The sequence below is a fragment of the Sphaerodactylus townsendi genome, linkage group LG02 (genome assembly GCF_021028975.2).
Source record: "Sphaerodactylus townsendi isolate TG3544 linkage group LG02, MPM_Stown_v2.3, whole genome shotgun sequence".
Lineage (NCBI taxonomy): Eukaryota > Metazoa > Chordata > Lepidosauria > Squamata > Sphaerodactylidae > Sphaerodactylus > Sphaerodactylus townsendi.
The window spans coordinates 80,570,730-80,591,163 of NC_059426.1; the positions used below are offsets into that span (position 1 = coordinate 80,570,730).

Below are 20,434 nucleotides of genomic sequence, written 5' to 3' on the forward strand. Positions count from 1 at the left end.
CAAACAGAAAGAGGCACAGCAACATTTTGTTTCCTATGGATTCAGTTGTTCCAATTCTAGCAGACTGGTTCCCCATTCTCCTTTCTTTCCATTGGCACACTGGCTTCATACAAATGACAGTGACTTCTAAAGAAGGCAGTGGAGAATATTTGATGCTTCCTCTTGTATGGAGACATTCCCAGGAAATTTCCATTTCTTCCTACCTTTCTGCCTTCGAGAAGTGAACATGTGGTAGGTTACATAAGAAAGGAAGCGTCTGCCTTTCTCTTCAGAGCGCTCTGGTTTTAATGCTTTCCAACTAGCAGTGAAATTAAGCAGCTCTCAGTTCCAGCCTACTAAAACCTGATCAAAGGGACAACACTCCTGGTTTCTGAATGGCAGCTGCAACAATGCACATGTTAAACTAGAGGGATCCAGACCCCTAAACTTCCATTTGCACACATATTCCCCTTGCAGCAGAGAGTAAAGGGGTCTCGAATCAGCACCATGTCATCTGATTGTTTTGGGGGAAGAAAGGGAAGAGGGATTTGTTTGTCAAATTCTGACCACCCTATCTTGAGCACATTGAGCAAGCCCACTGATTTTAACAAGATTTCATTCCCAGCAGGCATGCTTTGGATTGCAAATGATATGCTGTATTCCCAAACAGTGGGAAATGATGGATCTTCTGCCTTTACCAGCACTCAAATATTAAATGTGCATTTGTTCTCTATCCCAACAGATGCAACCAAGCAGTTGTCAGCCCTTTCTAGACACTCCCATTGAGGCAGAGGAACCTACTCCACCCAGAACCCACCGTCCACTTTTCAATTCACTTCTCAAGCACATCACCATACAAAAGAAACAAAATCCAAGGGACCAACCTCGTATGTCCCTGCTCTCCTTCATCCGTCTCACCCTGATTTTCAGCTTCATCTGCTCCTTGTGCATGTCTGGCCAAAACTGGTCCTCAGAGGGAGCGATCATAACATCCAAAGGCATCCAGGCAGCTGGGCTGTGTCTCCTAAAGCTACCTCCTACCCGCACAAAACAACAGCTGGCAGAGGTGGAGGGGGGAGCGTCCTCTTTCCAAAAAAAGGGGATGAGGGAGCCTGAACCCCCTCCCCCAATCCAGCTTCAGCAGAAAAATAAAAAAGAGAAGGGGACAGAGGTAATAGGACAGAAATACCCGTGTCCCCTCTTCAAAGGATTATTTTCCTCCTCTGGTTGTGTATGTGCAGCGCCAACTCCAGTGAGGCTGAATGAGCTCAGCACATGAGCAACAGCCGTGCTGATCCACCAAGAAGCAGTCATAGCTAACGGGTCAGGCATGCAACCGCATTCCTTACTCAGCACACAGACATGCAGTTTAACTCAAGGGCTGCGCTACTGGCATATGGTTTGCTCAACTGCTTAAAGAGACAACGTCCTATTTTTCTGCAGCCAATCTGATACGGCAAGCAGCCGGCGAGGACAACAGAATGACTGCAGAAATGGAAGAGAAGAAACTCAGGTGCATTTTGTTTTGACAACTTAATATAGCCATGTGGTAATCTGAAACTCTGAGAATAGTGTAAAGCCCAGACAATCAATTTCCTACACGTTCTTCATCACAGTATGCCAAGACATCAGTGCAAAGGAGAAAGATATGTGGTACCAGTGGAATAACTAGTATAGCTTTATCCAAGCTGGCATTTTTTTGCATAGTTTACTCATGATCTCTGAGAAAGAAGGGGGTGTCACATTCCTATATTCTAACAGTTCTCTAACAGTTTGAACTTCATTGGAAAAAAAACTGGAACATCATTAAAGATTAGGCTGCTGATCCTCTTTCCAGTCAACATTCTATCAATGTGGTATAGATTCTGGGAGACTCGAGTTCAAATCCCCAGTCTGCCATGGAAGCTTGCTGGGTAACAGTAGGTCAGTCGCACATTATCAGCCTAATCTATGGGCCTTTCCCCACTTACCTTAAGCCCCACACTACTTGAGGAGAGTAGCACGGGGTCCCCCAGCACTCCCCACGACAGGGGTGGCGACAGCGCAGCCGCCCCGAACGCTACCGCTGTCGCGCCCCCTCAGCGCGCGGCATCCCAGGCGCTCTTCTTAACGGCGCCTTTTGATGACCCCGCGCAGAGCGCAGGGTCGTGGGGACGCCCGGGCGTGCGCCTGGGATGCCACGCGCTGAGAGCATAGGGGGCATCGAGGAGAGTGGGGAAAGGCCCTATATCAAAGGGTTGTTGTAACCATTACATGGAAGAGGGGAGAATGCTGCAATCCACTTTGTAATCCATAGGGGAAGAAGGAGAAAGTGAGTTTCAACTGACTCATGGCAACCCCATCCATAAGGTGTTTAAAGCAAGAGACAAGTAGAGGTGTTTCACCATTGCCTTGTTCCACAAAGCAACCTCAGTCTCCCTTGGCAGTCTCCCACCAAGTATTGGCCATGACTGACCCTGCTTAGCTCCCAATCTCTGCTGAGCCTGGGTTAAGTTGGGCTAATTGGGCTGCTGGCTAGGGAGAAAAGTGAGGCATAAATGAATGAAGTAAATAAACAGATATGCCAGGAGCCTTTTTAAACAACCAATTTGAACTGAATCACATCTTCAACTAGAACCAGTTGAAGGCAACTTGCGAGTAAAAATCAGTAGTTCCAAATAGAACTGTGAACTTCTATGTATATCACGAGACATTTCCGTTTGTTCTGGACAGCCAATGTGATGCAGCTGAGGATGCTTATCCAGATGTTCATGCTCTCTGTTTGTGAAGTCTGCTTTTGTATGTAGATGTCTCTTGATAGATGAGAACATCATTCTTTAAGCCAGAACTAAACCTGGATATTCTGTAATCGCAGAGCCCAGTTAATTCACAATCCTCTCTCCATGCACCTGTAGTCAAGAATTTAGGTTTTATATTCCTTAGTAAAAAATAAACAGAGAGAAATAATTCTGTAATATGATTTTTTGGGCTGTGATGTTATAGATAGTGATTTATTGTTTTTTGTAATTGATTCTGTATTTTTACTATAAAATCACTTCAAATGTAGGAAAGATGGAATATAAATGTTTAAACAAACAAGAAAAAAACACAAAACGTAAGAAGTGATATGCTTTCACAGGGGTGTGTGGATCTGAATCAGGGTCTTAGGGATCCTAGACCAACCACTATGGTTTCCAAATTTACTAACTGCATGAAGGGGTAGTTTTGAACAATGAAACCATGTGGGAGGGAGAGATTCAATCCATTCATGCCATGACAATTATCCTGTCAATTTGCCTTTAAAAACTCTGGAATCAGGGCTCTCCCAACACTGTATCTAGCTTGGCTCTAAGAAGGAATATAATAGAGAGTTACAGTATTGTGCTATGCACAGTAGAAGTGAACTGAAATATTTCTCCTTTTTCATACTACAAAAATCTGAGGGTGACCCAAAAAATAGACTGGGAACAAATTCTGGATAGACTAAGGAACATGTTTTCACACAGCACAGAAATAATGAAATTTGCTGACACAGGATGTGTCATTGGCCACTGGGATAGGTGGCCTGACAGGAGGATTAGGTACATTCATGAAAGATATATGTCTGCAGCTATTTTCCATGTTAGTTAAATGAAATGTCCATGCCGGGGGGGGGGAGGGGGGGAGGACAACTGCCGCCATACCTCGGTATGTGCAGTTCCTCAAAGCCACTATGTTCCTTCCAGTCCTGTCCACATGTAGATCTGCATCACCCTTGTCTCCTGCTCCCTTGGCCACAAGCCACCAACACAGTTTCTAAAGCCAAAGTCCTTGGCTGCAAATTCTATACCCTGCTGTACTGCAGTGCATCACATCACACTCCTATAAGCTTTACGCTCTTTGACGCCTGTGCTATTAAGTTAGAGAACAGTGAGTGATGCTACCGCTGATGTGCGCAACATCAGTTAGTGCTGAATCAGTCCCTTGCATAGCTCAAGACCTCAGCTTTCTAGTCCTGAATGGGGTGTGCTGGGGACCCCAGAGATTTCAGGAAGTCCCTAGGCCTCTTGTAAAGACAACCCTGGTTCATAGTGCTAATCCTGCCTTTCTCCTCTCTCTAGCTATACTTTAACGCACCTCTGCACAGTGCTTTGATACTGTCTTGGGTCAATGGAAAACTGTAAGGACCAGATGACTGTATAGGATGCTTTGCGTCTTTAAATCACAAAGCTCTACAAGACCAAGAAATCCAAGGCTGTTTCACTGGAGTTCTGTGTTTTTTTTCTTAGCAGTGACATCACTCCAGATGAGGTCACCAGCATTAAATAAACCCTCCCACCTTCCCACTCAATGACTGGAGCCAGCGTTCTAATGAGACTTTGTTACTATATGGAGTTGATTATTGTCAGATGTGAACCAGAGTTTACAGAAGCACAATGAATACAGTGGAACAGTGTCTGTTTAAATGATACAGTGTACAGAAACCTCAATTCCTATAGCTCGCTCAATGTGACATGCCACTATGTTATAATGGATATTGGATACAAGAATATAGGTTTAAAGCACCATTATATTTTCTCTTCCAGGATTTCAAATAACTGCATGAAATGGGATACCGTAGTATTTTTACTAGACATAGTAAGTTTCAAACAAAGCAAGAATTTTCCAGAAAAAAAATATATAAATGCTTTCTGAAACCAAACCATTCCTGAAAAGCAACATCTGAAACTGTTTCATCTTGGCATTACACCTAAGTTTACATTAAAAGTATTCCTTCATTGTAAAAAATTTACAGCGTTGATGACAGTTTTGAACTTACAAGTCAATGAATCTGCCTGTTTCAAAAAGACACTGAGCTATTAAAAAACACGATCACAATAAAACCAGAGAGACAACAGTCAGACAAATGGCTGGTACTGTTGAAAAGGACTGGGTTTAGAGATTAATAACTAGAATGAACATAAATAACGTAAGCATAAAGAGGTAACTACACTGGATTGAACAAACGTCAGGTTCCCATTCCTTTCAATTGGAATACTGAATTTCTTTTACCCCCACTCCACCCCCACCCCCGAAGTCACCAGAGCTTCCTTCACTCTTCCTTCAGTACTTGAGCATCAGTTCTGAAACCATGTGGATATCTCAAGAAGAATAAAGGGGTTTGTCATGTTAGTTCTTATGTCATACAACCAGCAGGGCCTGTGTATCTACACAACTGCTACTGCTGACTGACAACATGGACTGGCAAGCATGGAACATATTACTGTTAAACTGCAAAGGAGCTTGTGATCTTTTACCCACAGCCACAGAAGAAAGCAATCCAAGGCATATGCCATACTGAACAGCTGGCTGACCAAATTTTCACCAATGCCAGTTTTACACTTTTCCTATGCCAGGATTATTTGGATCAGGCTTTATGAAAAAGGAGGCCAGCATTTCTCAAAAGAATAGAAACATCAACTGGGATCAGGTTCTTATGTTTTTCTCACTTCCCCCTCTTACCCGCCTCCTTCCTGTGGGAAACAAAATATGAAATGACATAGTGCTTTTGCAGTTTTAGTATCCAGAGGTCTGTTCTTCTTGAAATGCCGCCCCCCCCCCCCCAGCTTTTTTAGTTTCTTGTTCTTGGTCCAATTGTTACAAAAGCTGGTTTGACACAGTGGGGGAATAAAGTGGGTGGGATAACATTCCAAAGAATAATTATAGAATCAGGAAAACAAGTCTTCTGATGATAGTGTTACTAAACAGGGAGTTATAGAACACAGGCCTGGAATACAATTAGTTCAATTGCGTAATCTGGCTCCATTTTCTTGAATGAAGCACTTGGAAATATCTAAGGTTCTGGGTTGACAACTGCATTTCCTGGTGACCAGCCATTTTGAATGGGATTGAAGTACAAAGCCCTGCCAGCAAGCACACGGCTAGTATGAATGTGGTTTGTGTTCCTTAAAATGCAAGGAAAGTAAGGGCAGTAACTGTAGCAAGAAGACTGACATGCTTTCTTTTTTCCTTTCTGGTAACTCTCCCTATCTGGCTTACCTGAAGGGAAGCAAAGGATGGACTGAGATGTTTGGCTCACAGACTCTGTCTCACACCTTCTTTAGTAAGTGCAGATGAAAGGGAGGAGGGAAGAGGTTGGCAGCCAGGCACAACACTTCATGGAGGACCAGATGCAGAAGATGCTGACTTCTCAGCCAAAAATTCAACACCAGATACTGAGCATGGCAGGAAAACACAGCAGCTTTCCAGGACCCCACACTTTGGAGAGGCAAATGATTTCTAGTGTAACAAAATTTTGTGCCTTTTTCTTTTTCATCCTGTTTCTGGCTTCACTTCATTCTCTTTGCTTTAGTTTGACAAGATGCTATCTTGCTTCATATATGCACACATGGGTATATTCCTAGCTATTTCCTAGTGTGTAAATGTGTATCTAGTTATTTCCCAGGGCTTCCACAGAAGTATATCCCATATCCTCAGGTAAGAGGATTATTCCTGGAAACCTGAATTTGTCCTAGGGATGAATGGGTGAGAACTGCAGGTCGTATTCTTGTGTCTGAAATTCTTCATCTACCATAAACTGAATTAAGTGGGGGAAATTACTTGCCTATAGTTGTAGGTGCCATAACTTTCAGCCTATGGGTGAGAGTTCAGATACACCCATTTTATGAGAAAATACCCCATTAGTATTTTTCAGTTATGTTTGGTCTTCCAAATATTTCCGGGATTTTTCAAGAACCAAAAAAATGGTTTCCAAAAATCCCAGAAATATTTGAGTGTAAAGGGAAGATCAGGAACCACTGTTTTCAGGCTCCCAGGAAATGCCCCCCTTATTTTCCCTTTGTTTTTCCATCTTGGGAGAGCTCTATGGGCCTGCCAGACTGCTTCTGTCAATTTCAAGTTTCTTGGTCAATTTTGGGGGAGGGGTTCTTTGCAAGAGTTGCTTTGTGTTCCCTTGGTGGTTCTTACAGTTTTGCTCACTGCTTGGATTAATTGTTCTCTGGTACCATAGTGGTACTGGGCTCTGCTAGGTATTGTGTACATTACCATTATTCTGTTTATTCCTAGCTGGGATTTGTTCGACTGTGATTCTCTGGTTTGACATTAGCCCTGCTAAGCTTGAGTTGCCAGTGTGCTTCAAGGCTCTGTTTGGCATTCTTTATGTTGTCATTCATTCTGTTAGGTTTGCAAAATTGCCCTCCCCCACACACATCCAGTTTCCAGTGCAGAGATTCTCTGGTTTGACATTACTTTTGTTGAGCTTGCACTGTCAGAGGGCAATGCATTCTACTGGGTATCAGGACACTGTCATTGGTTCTGTGGGCTTGCAAAGTGCCCCCACTTGAGTTTCCACTGTAGAGATTATCTGGTTTGACACTGGTTCTGTTGGGCTTGCACTGCCACAGTGATTCCACTTTCTGCTTCTGTATGTTGAGTTTTCTTGAGTTTAACCTTGAGTTTTCACTTTGAATTACCACCTTGAATTTCTACTGCAAACATTCCTTAGGTTGATTCTAGTTCTGTTTGGTAGGGCACATTGTGGTTCAGCTGGGATTACTGGGTTTTGCAATGACTCTGTTGGGCTTGTTTATCCATGGTGGGGTAATGATCTGACCAGTGATTGCTGCTTGCAGACATGGCATTTGCCTGGAAGCAGCAGGGGGGGGGGTCCTCACCACAGACAATGAGGATGATTGGGCCAATGGAATTACACCTCTGGGTCCAATCTACTTGAAATTTGGGAGCTACTTAAAGAACAGGCATCAACAGCAATACTACAATTTTATTCCTGAGATGTAAGCAAAAGAGGCAAAAGTGGGATCAAAAGAGGAAACTGGTAGAATTTAGGGGTGATCACAATTTTTTTAATTGGGTAAATGTCAGGTTTGGGTTTTTTAAAAACTGGAAATTTTCAGTAAACTGAATAAAGTTGATAACCATTTGGTTTTACTGAATCACCACCCCTAGTGGAAATCACCACTATCTCACAAAAAGCTTGTGTCATTGGAATGCAGAACTTTTATCTTGCAAAATCAAGGATGGTTTTGTGTATGCTTAGCTAAACACCATGAACTTGTAGAATACTGCCAACAACCTCTCACAGCATCCTTTGGAACTTAAGCTGTTTCTTCTGCTTCTCTGACAGCATCTTCATCAATTACCCTCCTCACCCTTCTCCAAGATCATGTAGATCAGAGATGCACAAAATGGTACCCATAGACACCATAATGTGTCTCCTGGCACCAACTCACTTCTTCAAATCATTTCTTTCTGAAAGCAAAGCCTAGCTTATTCCCATCTCACTGCAGCAGAAAGTGCTCCAAAAGAGCCCAGGAAGTATTGCCGTTGTGTCTTCAGGGAGAACCCACACAGAAACAACTGTCTCCACCATAAGACAATGCCTGGCTTCAAACATCACATCTTGTGACTGGCCCCAATTCCTATGGCAGCCATTTTACAGCACAATCCTATGCAGAGCTACTCCAGTTTAGGCCCATTAAAATAAATCAGAGTAAGTCTCTTTAAGACTGCAGCGTGAGTGTGGTGCCTTCTAGCTGTTCTCCACATTCCAAAAGATCCCACAGCCTCAAGAGGACTGGGGACTCTGGAAACTGTAGAGCATCCAATTGACCTGAAAGAACAGCTTTGCATCCAAACATGTTAGGGTCACCTTTCCCATTATCATCTAATGCTAGGCCACACTGAATACAAGCAACAGACATTGACTTTGATGTTAGTGTCATGTAATTTACTAAGCTTTCCACTTTAGCTGGTACTTTGGGGATAAAATTACTCCTATCCAAATTACACATTCTCCAGCCCAAGCAGCTGTTCAAGAATCCAAAGCAAATGGTCTGCAGGAACAAGCCCTAAGGGTAGCTCCTTGCAGTGTGGATTCTGTACAACTGTTTCCCCATTTGATGGACAAGAGTTCACATAAGGCAAATGCTAGCATAGGAACTAGTGTGAGACCTCAAATCCCCAGAATCACCCTGCTTTCCCTTAGGCACAGACTGGTCTACTGTCACAAACCTGCATAAGGATTGTGTTAAGGGTTATAACATGCTGAATGGAGTGAACAGATGGCTTTAGTTATAACTAATTATGAAAAAAGCATTAGGAAATAACAAAAGGTCTTTGCAGCAGCTTCAGAGGTATAGGCAAGCTTTCAGCTTGCTCAGCAAAGTGTGCAGGCAGATCCCAACACAATTAGAAACCTGAAGCACATATTGGAAGATGGATGTCCCAAAGACATATTAAATTAAATCTGCTTGTTAAAAGCTCTAGTAATAGAACTCTCAGACTGGTTCTCTGTGAGTTAGCAAGTCTACAGAAATGCAGTCAACGTTCTTTTACACATACCTATATTCCTACACAACTCAGCTTTATCTGTCCTCAGTGAAAGGAGAATAGTACAATAGTCTTACATGATCCATTTTCCTGTGTAGTTTTGCTCCACAACAATCTTTTATTCCAAAGTTGTTTTTAAAAGTTATAGCCTACTTTTCAAAGTCCTTAATAACATAAAACAATTCTAAACAAAACAAACAGAACTTTTTAAATAAAAAATACAAGTTCAAATCAATTTGACCATGTTGAATAGACACCAACATTTCAAACAGCAACTTTCAATTACCTACAGTTTATTAAGAAAAAGGTTTATTAAGAAAAAGGTTTTCAAAAGGCTTCCCCAAAAGACTGCCTAAGTGAATCTAGTGGAATTCCAAAAGATGAATGTGAAAACTGCAGATCTGCTACCAGAGTAATTTCACCTTTTAAATTACTTCACGTTGGTGCCTGTCTACTTCATCCATGTTTAACAGTGGAAGTAGCTATATCTTGCAGTGGTTAAGAGTGACTCTAATCTGGAGGACCAAATTTGATACCCCACTAGTCACAGTTTCTCAGAACTTTCTCAGCCCCATTTAACTCAGAAGGTGTCTGTTGGGGGTGGAGAAGTAATTGTAAGCTGCTATGAGACTCCTTACAGTACAGAAAAGCAGGGTAAAAAACCCCAACTCTTTTTCTTCCTGAGTTCTATCTTGAGTAATATTGCTTCTAATAGGTTTAACATTTGATCTTCCAGTAGGCAAGAAGAAAATCTCCTCAGAAATCAAAGATAAGTAGTAGTCCATCAATATAAGATATAAAGATATAAATAATGTATATGCCAATATAAGATATAAAGATATAAATAATGTATATGCCAAAAGGAATGGGGTTATTACAATTTGTAGTCAATTTATAAAGAGAGGAAGTAAATCTAAATCTTGCTTAAAAGTTTATGTATGTATGTGGCTTCCATTTGCAAGAAAAATGAACCGCATTAATGTTTAGAGACACGATCCTATTAGTTATTGCTCACCACGTTTTCGGACTTAACCCTGACACTGAAAATAGATCTCTGGGTTTTGCTGGAGGGCGGGATCAGAACACAAATAAATTCTTCAATCTAGCCTAATCCATTACCAGTTTACACACTGCAACAGAAATGTGGAGTATGTGCCTTATGCTACCAGGTGGAGAGAATTTGTGAAGAGACGTGCTCTGAAGACATTAGCAGAAGCCATGTTTACACATTACAGTGAACTCACGTTCAGCTTACACGTATGGATGTACACCTGTTTGTAAGGATCAACATGTACATGTTAAAAATGAAACTAGGGGCTAGTACCTGGGAAATGTGGGGTTTAAAATTACACACTGAGCGGTACATACATTGAACATAACTTGAGAATTAATCAACATACTAGGCTTTCCATTTTCCCACTGGGGTGAGAGATTTTAGGCTCCTTTCTAACAGCAGGCGGGGGGGTGGGGGGTGTCAAAGTTGTCAAGTGACATAACACATGCCTAGGAATCACCAGAAGAGACATGTCGTCACTCCCAGGTTTTCCCCAAAAGTGATGTAACACAGATTCCTGAAGTCAACCCCAGGGGGATGCCGGCTGCTGACAATTCTACAACACACATATGAAAAAAATCAATGGTACATTGTCCATGGATAGTCCATGCATTCACTGTAACTTGTGAACAGAGCTACAGTGGCTGCATACATTGGAAGCATGAAGGCTTGTGTAGGAGTAGTCATGACAGAGCCAGCGTGTGTGAAGACCGTTATGGAGAGAGTGGCCCTATATTGTGACTTTCCTGGTTGGAAATTGTTTGTTTGTTTTCAGGAATCATTGCCATCTCTGGGGGGGAGGGGGAATCAATGTGGTTGAGGTTCTGAAACAGTCCACAAGACAACATTATGATACCATGTATTCTTGAACTGGAAAAGAGTCAGTTTGTTTTATTTTTTTGTTAGACTAGAAATACAGGACATGCATAAGAACGCTTCCATCAGTAAGCATTCTCTGCTTCAAGTTGAGAATTATTTCTCTTATTGTTTAATGGGAGTCTTGTGACATCTTAAAAGACTAGCCTTGGGCCCTGAGATACCTGGAACAAAGGCAGGTATGATGATGTTATCCATTCAGTCGTTCTCGATCCTTGGTGACCCAATATGCAAGCTCTTTCCACATTTTTCGATTAAGTACTGCTTCCTTCAGCTGGTTGATGTTCATGCCTGTATCAGCTTTTATGGTATCTAGCCATCGTATTCTTTGGTGTCCAGGTCTTCTCCTGCCACTGACAAGTCCGAGCATCATAGATTTTTCTAGTGAATTTGATCACATCACATGACCAAAGTATGTAAGTCTGAGCCTGGTTATTTTCCCTTCTAGTGATGTGTCTGGTTTTATGCAGCTCAAGACTTCTGCGTTTGTCACCCTAGCTGTCCATGGTATGCATAGTAGCTTTCGCCAACACCACAACTCGAACGCGTCTATTCTTCTTCTGTCGGCTTTCTTTGTAGTCCAGCTTTCACACCCATACATGGCTATGGGGAAGATGATGGCTTGGACTAGCCTGTGCTTGGTTTTGTTCCAAATTTTATCCATGCTCAGCATTGTGCTTCGTCCTAATGCTATTCTCTGCTTTATCTCAGGGGTTAACTCTCCATTACAGTCAATTTTTGAGCCCGGGAAGAGGAAGTCTTGGACGCACTCAATGACCTCATTGTTAATGCTAATTTGGGTCCATCTATGCTTGTTGTCGTCATGATATACAAACATTCTAAGTACATTTTTATTCCAGTATAAACTTTTGTGGAGTATAATCCACTCAGTCAGATTCTCTTGGATTATTTCCTTTACTGTTCTCTTTGTTAGACAGGTCTGTGTTAACTCAGAAACTCGCATTACCTGTGCAGCTTTACTCGATTACGCTTTGATACAAAGTATAATTTATTTTGTGATTACGAAGTCTGCCTCCATTGCATGAAAGCACCCTCTGCTTTCAATGGTTCATAATCTTGGCCCCACTATATTTAATGCCACCACATCCACCTTAGGCTCTCTTATGAACACCACTGCACCACTGGTCTAACTGCCATTTGGCAATGGATTGGTCCATAAGAAGAGACACACTGGCGGTTTGCTGAGAAATGGCTTTGTAAAACATTTCATTACCATTTGTAGCTACTGCTTCCTTTGCAGCAGCCTCCCCAAATGCTTGGTAACTGTGGTGTTAATGAGGTGCTAACAAACTGTTTGCCAGGAGGAAACCAAAGGAGCTATTTAAGCTACATTTGTGCCAATAAGTTAAAGGAGTTGAATACAGTCAAGTCTTGTTAACACTTTACAATATATATAATTGTTCATCTAAACCAGGGGTAGGGAACCTGCGGCTCTCCAGATGTTCAGGAACTACAATTCCCATCAGCCCCTACCAGCATGGCCAATTGGCCATGCTGACAGAGGCTGATGGGAATTGTAGTTCCTGAACATCTGGAGAGCCGCAGGTTCCCTACCCCTGATCTAAACGATAGACATAAGCAAGGGAATAGGCCTTATAAAAGCTTTTACTCCAAACCCAAGTTGAAACTGGGTTTTTGTGCAAGTATGGATGCAGAAATTCTTGCATTAGTTATAGAACGTGCTTCCAGAAACACAGCCTGGGGCAAGAGGTTCAGTTGTGCTTTCCTTTTGTCCAGGCTATCTGCTCAGGATTCCTCCACATGCTACCCTTCCCCCCAAATTATCTGCCCCATGCCTACCTCTGACATCAGGGTTGCCAGCTCTGTGTTCAGAAATTCCGGAAGATTTGGGGATGGAGCCTGGTAAGGGCTGTGTCTAGAGAAAGGAAGGTCCTTTCCTTATATGGGGCCTTAATGCCACAGAGTCCACCCTTCCAAGCAGTCATTTTATCCACAGTAACTGATTTCTGTAGTCCAAATTCAGCAACTTCTCCAGCACTGCCCCCCCCCCCCAAATACTGGCAACTCTGGCCACTGCAGACACGCCTACCCCAGGAGTCTGTTTGGAGCCTTGAGTGATAACACAAATGAAACACAGGAGTGTGCAGATCAAGTGATAAAATGAAAATGCTTCTACATTCATGTGAATGCAGAATGTAGATCTATGGTTGAAGTCCTTCATACTTTACGCTGGGAAATAGATGGAGAAACCAGGTTAAAAAACACACACATCAGAATAAGGTCAGTACCCCCACTCACCAAATAGGTCAATTAAACAATACAGGTGGAACCAAAACCAGAGTCTCAAGCTACTACATCCAATGACTTTTCCTGCTGAAGCAACAGTTCATCTAGTTTTTTGGAAGATCTAATTAAAATACCTCTGATTTAGTTTGGCTTAACTGAAGTACATTTTTAAAAAAGCTGTCCACCCCTGTTCCACTACAATAGCTCTGCATATTTAAAATACTTTTTTTAAAACAAAAATGCTTTTTTAACAAAAATGCTGAATGAGACTCACAATCTCACGTATCGCATGCCATAACAATCTGAAATAAAACATGAAAATAATACAGCTCACTAATAAAACAAGAGCACACAAAACTTAAGGGCATAAAGCAAGGGAGGAAAACTTCAACACAATGCATGGACAAATAACAAGAGTTTTCACTTGGTGCCTAAGAGTGAAATCAAAAGGAGGAGGGGGCGCAAATGGAGCCTTGGAAGAGGCACAGGATTGTGCCAATGTAGATGTCCACTCCACTGGTATAAGAGGCAAATAAGCCAGCAGAGGAGCTTTCATGCAAGCGGCAGGGGTGCTGTACAAGTGTGTGGTACCCAAACCTGGAAGCTGCTATGCAAGCTGGCACCCCTTCACCACAGGAGCCTACACTAGCATGGGTGGTACAATCTAGGGGAATTTCTGGGGATGCTGCCATTTCTCAGTGCAGTTTCAGCCTAGGAATGCCCCTTTTTTGCGGCTCAGATGTATGCCACCAAAAGGGGTGCATGAGTCATTCCCAGCAATGGGCTTCCCTGGGAGGGAAGAGCTTTTTCTCCTTCTCCAACACGCATGCTGTAAATTTCCTCTGTGGAGGAGATGGTGTGGTACCCTGGCTGTCCCCCCACCTCTGGATTGGGCTGTCTGCCTGCAAATCAGATGCCAGGTGAACTACTCTAGGGAGGTGCCAAACAACACATAGCAACACATAGAAGGCCTGTGTTGGGTTGCCCCACTTCTTATACTACATACAGAGCAGATTCTCAAATGATGATCTGAGAAACATGGCCCTTCAAGTGACCCAGGATCTTGAAGGATAAAAAACAGCATTTTGAATGGCGCCATGAAATGAATTTGATGCAGACCCATCTTTAAAAACCTGCACCAGAACAGTGGACCTTCCTCATTGTCACTGGGGAAGCCTAGCCCCTTTCCCCTCTGTTTGCTTCTTCGTATTTAGCCAGTGACATAACTTTTGCCTTTGATCTTCATGGCTACTTCATTTCCTTTATAGACAAAGGAGAATATCATCTATGGGCCCATTTTGAAAAGTCAGACAAGCTGGATCTTCTAATGCTACTGGTGCATCCATTTCCTTTTACATATACTTGTTAAAATTGAGACCGCTTTGCTCCATTTACCAGCCACCATTAAATAACCCTGTATAAACAGATGGAAAAATTAAATGGTGCGACACAAATGCTGGCTCCCAGCTTGTCTAATGAATACAGCTATTTCCCCACAGCAGTCCATGTGAGTGCAGCACTTCCTATATATTAGAAATATATACATTTTGCTTGCAGGAGACAAAAAAAATAAACAAACAGGTTGACTGAGTTTTGGGAAGCAGGAGTGGAGGAAAATCAGGTATACGAGATATGCCCATGAAACATACAGGCTCTCTGCAGCACTGCAGGGCTGCAAGTGGTCTGGGAGCACAGCCAGATCTGTCAGGGGCAATGTGTTTGCTGACGAGCTGGGAAGCAAGGGAAGAGGGAGAGAGCTGAAATTTATCATCAATTACTGTGCTGCATTCTTTCCAAATCATGAGTGAAAATGGATGCTCCAAATTTAGAAAGGAGGAGGCTGGAAAAATCTAAACATTCTTCTCAGAACTGGTAGAAGCTCAAGACGAGGGGAGGACAAGGAGCACATACATTTACAGCTGAGCCTTCGGACTTCAGAAAGAGAATGAGAAACCATCAAAACCAGGAAAGCAAAACATTCAGAGGCTGTGTGCCTCAGAAGAAGGCCCTGCAGTCTCAGGATATGGGACTTTCTCTAACCCATTCACTGCCCTGGTCATTAAAAACTGTTTGCTTGTCTGCCACTTATTTGATGCTCAAGACAGGCTGCATTTATGCTCTTTTTTGTTATCAAGCCTACTATTCTCCTTGTATACAACACTTAGAGCTAGCTATTTCCTTTCTGTAGTACACATGCACACAATGTATATTACAGTTCCACTGAGAACTCGCTTGTGTGAGCTTTAGGCTCAGAAAAATGTGGCTTTCCCACATTTCTGAGTAATGTCTGTGGAAGCAGGGAGGATGCTGCTTTTGGAAAGGCACACTAGTCAAATGTTTGTGTCTGAAAGAGCAGAAGTTCTAAGCCCCAGAACCATCTGCACTGTCCCTTTTCTTTAATTTATTCTTGTTATTTAAAGTTCGCACTGCACAATGTAAGTCAAATCATTGCAATCGATAGGACGAGACATCCAATAAGCAATGGGACCAGGACAGCAGAAATCTGATACAGGCATAGGTCTGAAAACAAAACGTGAGTTAAAACATGAAGTATTAAACAATGCAGAAAATGGTATCACATACAATGAGGTAAGAGCAAGAGAAGGCATACCATAATACATACTATCAGTTAATATAGGTCACAGTCCCATTTTCAGGCATTCAGGCATTTCTATTACAAAACAGCACTATTGCATTTCTGTTACAAAACAGCACTACTGCCTTTATAAAAATGCCCTCCTGAACAATTTTGTTCTGCGTATTTTGAGGAATGACAGAATGGGGCCTTCCTGACCCCATCAGGCAGGCCATTTCACAAAGTGGGGGCCATTATAGGGAACACATGTGTATCAGCAGTTGTTGATCCTGCAGCTTTGCAGGTGGAACCTGCAGAAGGCACTGCTCAGATAAGAACATGAGAGAACATAAGAAGAGTCCTGCTGGACCACACTTATGGAATGATTTTCCATTACCTTTCCCAGTCATCTACACTTTACCCTTAGCAAGCTAGGTACACATCTTTCCTACCTCAGAATTAACCTTGCTATAATATGATTAAGGTAGGAATTTTAAAATTATTTTAGCATTTTTCTTTACAGTAATTGTAGGGTTAATTTTTTTCATGCCTGTACTTTTTTGTATCTTGCGCAATAAAAAAATATTTTTAATCACAATAGACAATAAAACATTTCTGCAGGTGTTCTGTCTGGTTTGCTGGTAATAGTTCAGAGAGCTTCCTTGCTCTTTTGTATCATCAGAATTAAAGGCTGTAAATCACCTTTAATTGATAAATCCTGGAGAACTGTGCTGCTAAATAGTTTTGCACAGGCAAAGCCTTGTTTAGTTCAGATCCTTGAATCAAATGCAGGAGGGAATCTCTTGTTACAAGATGATGACTAAAACTGCACACTGTATCCCAAATGAGGCTGCACCACGGATCTATACAAAATATTGGCCATTTTATTTTTCAATCCCTTACTATTAATCCCTAATATGGAGTTTGCCTAAAATCGAACAGAGCATTCTGAAATTCAGTAGGATCTAGGAGTTGAGTCTCTGCAGGCAGACCATTTTAACCAGTCTTCCTCCCCTGCAAAATGTCAGAACTACAGATGCTCTGAATTATGGCAGGGTCCTACTACAGTAATACTGGCCTCTATGAGGAATTCACAAACACTATAGGACTATTTACTATGTTAGGAGCAAAGCAGATGTTATGCTTGGGGATGTCTGCACAGATCTTCCCAGTATATTTTAAAGTGGAATAACAGCTTGTGCTGTATACCCATTTGAATGGGAGGTGTTGTGTGGTAAGAACAGTGGATCAACTGCGCCCGCCCCCCCGATGGTTTTGCTCACCGAAAGCACCATTCCACACCCATGCCATTATGAGTCTCGAGGATGGCTGTTTTTTAATTTCCAAGACAACCTGCAGGGGGGGGGGGGAAGGCTCACTTCTATCCCCCTACACAGTGATCAAGATTTGAATAGGTGTCCCACACAGTCAGTGGCATAACGCCCATGGGAAGGGGGGGCGCAATGCTCCAAACAGAGTCGTGGCAGAGGTGTGGCCGGGCCGTGGAGGGGGTGTGGCGGAGGCGTTCTGGGACGGGGCAGGCAATGCTGCAGCAGGGGCTTAGGGTGCACGCGCGCCCTGGTCGCAGTTTCCCCTTGCTCTGCACACAGTTGTTATTAGCACTCCCAGCAACATGGTTAGGTTGGTTGTTAATTTCATTAGCAATCAGGTTAAATACTACTCACAGTTTCCAATTACATACACACTCACATTACAGATCACTCTCTGTGAATGATTAAGAATAAATGTATGTTTGGCTGATATACATTATTAGCAGAGTTCAGCAGATACCAATAAAGACCCAGATACTAGTGAGTTGCTTTGTACGAAGGTTTACTAGCTAAAAGGGAAAGGGAAATATGGAGAAAAACAAGAAATACTATAGTGTACTGTTGCTTATTTACAGTACTCTCAGTCCATGGTAAGGACAAGGAAAACAAGTTAACTTTATAACTTCAGGTATATGTGCTCACAAACACATAAGAATTGGCTAAAAAACTGCCCAATACTGAATCAATAGGTCAGCTCATTAGAATGTGACCTCAACATCATGTTTACATACAAACAGATAATTAACTCTTTCATGACTGGCTGTGATAGGGACTTGCAAATACCAACAATGTGGTATAGTAATTAAAGTGTTGCATTAGGACAGCGGTTCTCAACCTGTGGGTCGAGACCCCTTTGGGGGTCGAATGACCCTTTCACAGAGGTCGCCTAAGACAATTGGAAAACGGTCTTTATATATTTTATATATACCATTTTTATGGTTGGGGGTCACTACAACATGAGGAACTGTATTAAGGATCGTGGCATTAGGAAGGTTGAGAGCCACTGCATTAGGTTAAGGAAGACTAGGGTTCAAATCACTCACTGGGTAACAACTGGGCCACCCATTCTCTCTTAGCATAATCTACTGCACAAGGCTGTTGCAAAAAGAAAATAGGAGATGGAAGAGCCCTGAGTTTCTGGGAATAACACAGGGATAAAAATAGATAGATGCATGCAGTTAAAGATAATGTTCATTTGCTTTGTAATCAATGTTCCTTTTTCAACCTTTTTTCCACATGTCTAATTAAAAGCAGTGGACACTACCATAAGGAAAAACAGCCTTCTTGGCTCCAGAAGTACCCATTTTTGCTTCGGAGAAAGCAAAAAAGAGCACTGTGGCCACTGGGAGAAAGCAAAAAAGAGCACTGTGGCCAAGGAATTTTTATCTCAGTCTTAAATAACTGATTGTATGAATTATTTCAAGCCACTGTTTAGTAAGTGCTGTCTTGCTCAACTGGATGCCAAAGCACAGTCTTGTTCCTGGATTGCATTCTGACCCACTGTCCAAGCAGTGTGTCCTTGCTCTCCCAGACCAATGTGTGCCTTCTCTCCACAGACCAATGTGTCTTGCTCTCCCAGACCAATGTGTGCCTTCTCTCCACAGTGGAGCAAGTGTGGAGCACTGCACAGTGGGCAGGAAGCATTTGCACAGAAGCACTAAAGGCAGTTGCTATGTCAGCATTTGGTTCTGGTCTGCCAACCCTTCAACACTCCTACAACCCAACACAAATGGAAAATAGACTGATGAGGGCTTCTTTGCACCAGCCTGACAGCACCAGTGCTGGCCGCATGAACTCAAGAGGACTTCTGACAACCCGCTCGATAAGCCAATTACAATAAAAGCAAGGAGGTGTTGAAGGAGGGGCTGCAGATGTTGCTCTGGCATCGGCAGAGGTTATAGAACAGTCAGGCTCCTGCAGGAATAGCAATGCTGTGAGGAAGGGAGAGAGGGAGAGAAAATATATTGTAATGCAGGAAAAATGTTGGCTCTGTTCACTTTTTCAGAGCTCTATGTGACATAAGGAAATCCATCTAAATCAACAGGCTCTCTCTTCCTGCAAATGGCAAGCAGCAAGCAGGACAGTTTTATACATACTTCCAAAAAAAAGAGAGAGTATCTTTAGCTTCATAAGAAAGCAAGAAAAAACAGCAGATTTGAAAGTGCAGATGTACTTTATTGTCCCTCTTTCGTTTCATCTTCCTTCCTCACCAGAAAAAAACTTCAAACTGTTGGGACTTCAAGAGCTTGCTCTGTGTCAATCCTTGTGTGTCCCTCTGATGCTCTCTTTGCTATATGAAACCCCCCACAGGTGAGACCAGCACCAAGTTACTACATGAAGAAGCACATGACATGATAACTAGCATTATTACAGACAGTTAAGCAGGCCCATAAGGCAGGTAGGTGCATGTGTGTGCCCAAGGCATTGCAGGTAGAAATGAACTGAATCCAGACTGACAGGCAGGAGCCCAAGCCTCTTCAAGAGGCTTCCAGCAGTGACTCAACTCTTTACAACTAGGGGATTTTTACTCCAGTGGGCTGGCTGGGTTTCATACACCAAAAGATGTTATCAGCTATCAGCTGTGGGGAAATTCCAGCCAGGGTTTCTGATTGAAATGGGACGGCTTTGTAAACCTAGCATAAAGAATCAATGCATGATATGTCTGCAACTCAGGAGGTACAGGGAATACATCCCTACATGGAATATATCCCTAACACCAGTGGCTTAACTATGGACCCAGTTGCTTGAGCTCTTTGCCCACAGAAACACAATCACATTCAAGCACGTTCATCTGCCATATCTTAGCTAGAACATTTGTAAAATTAGATTTTGCTTGTTTTATCAGAATTCTCCACCTACTACCAGGGTAAAAAAACAGATAATGACTCCCCGAGCCCTTGGCTCAAGTCGTAAATATAGACATCTCCATGAATATCTTGTTGCATTCCTCCTTAAAATAAATGTGAGCAGAAACTGAGCCTTAATTACACCGTTCTGGTGTGCATCTTATATGGGAACAAACAGGGGGGAAAAACCATACAGACA

The 20,434-nt window shown here is 42.5% G+C and overlaps 1 protein-coding gene across 2 annotated transcripts in view; it reads right to left on the minus strand.

The window, feature by feature from the left end:
• Nucleotides 1–20,434, minus strand: part of DUSP8 (dual specificity phosphatase 8) — a 115,179-nt gene that overhangs the window by 38,550 nt on the left and 56,195 nt on the right. Inside the window, exon 1 of one of the 2 annotated variants that reach the window (XM_048483636.1) lies at nt 864–1,226. The exons of the other annotated variant lie outside the window; for it this stretch is intronic. Coding sequence (XP_048339593.1) covers nt 864–981 — 118 coding nt within the window. The 5' untranslated portion in view covers nt 982–1,226. Of the gene's footprint in view, nt 1–863; nt 1,227–20,434 lie in introns of those variants that run through there. 2 annotated transcript variants of the gene reach the window in all.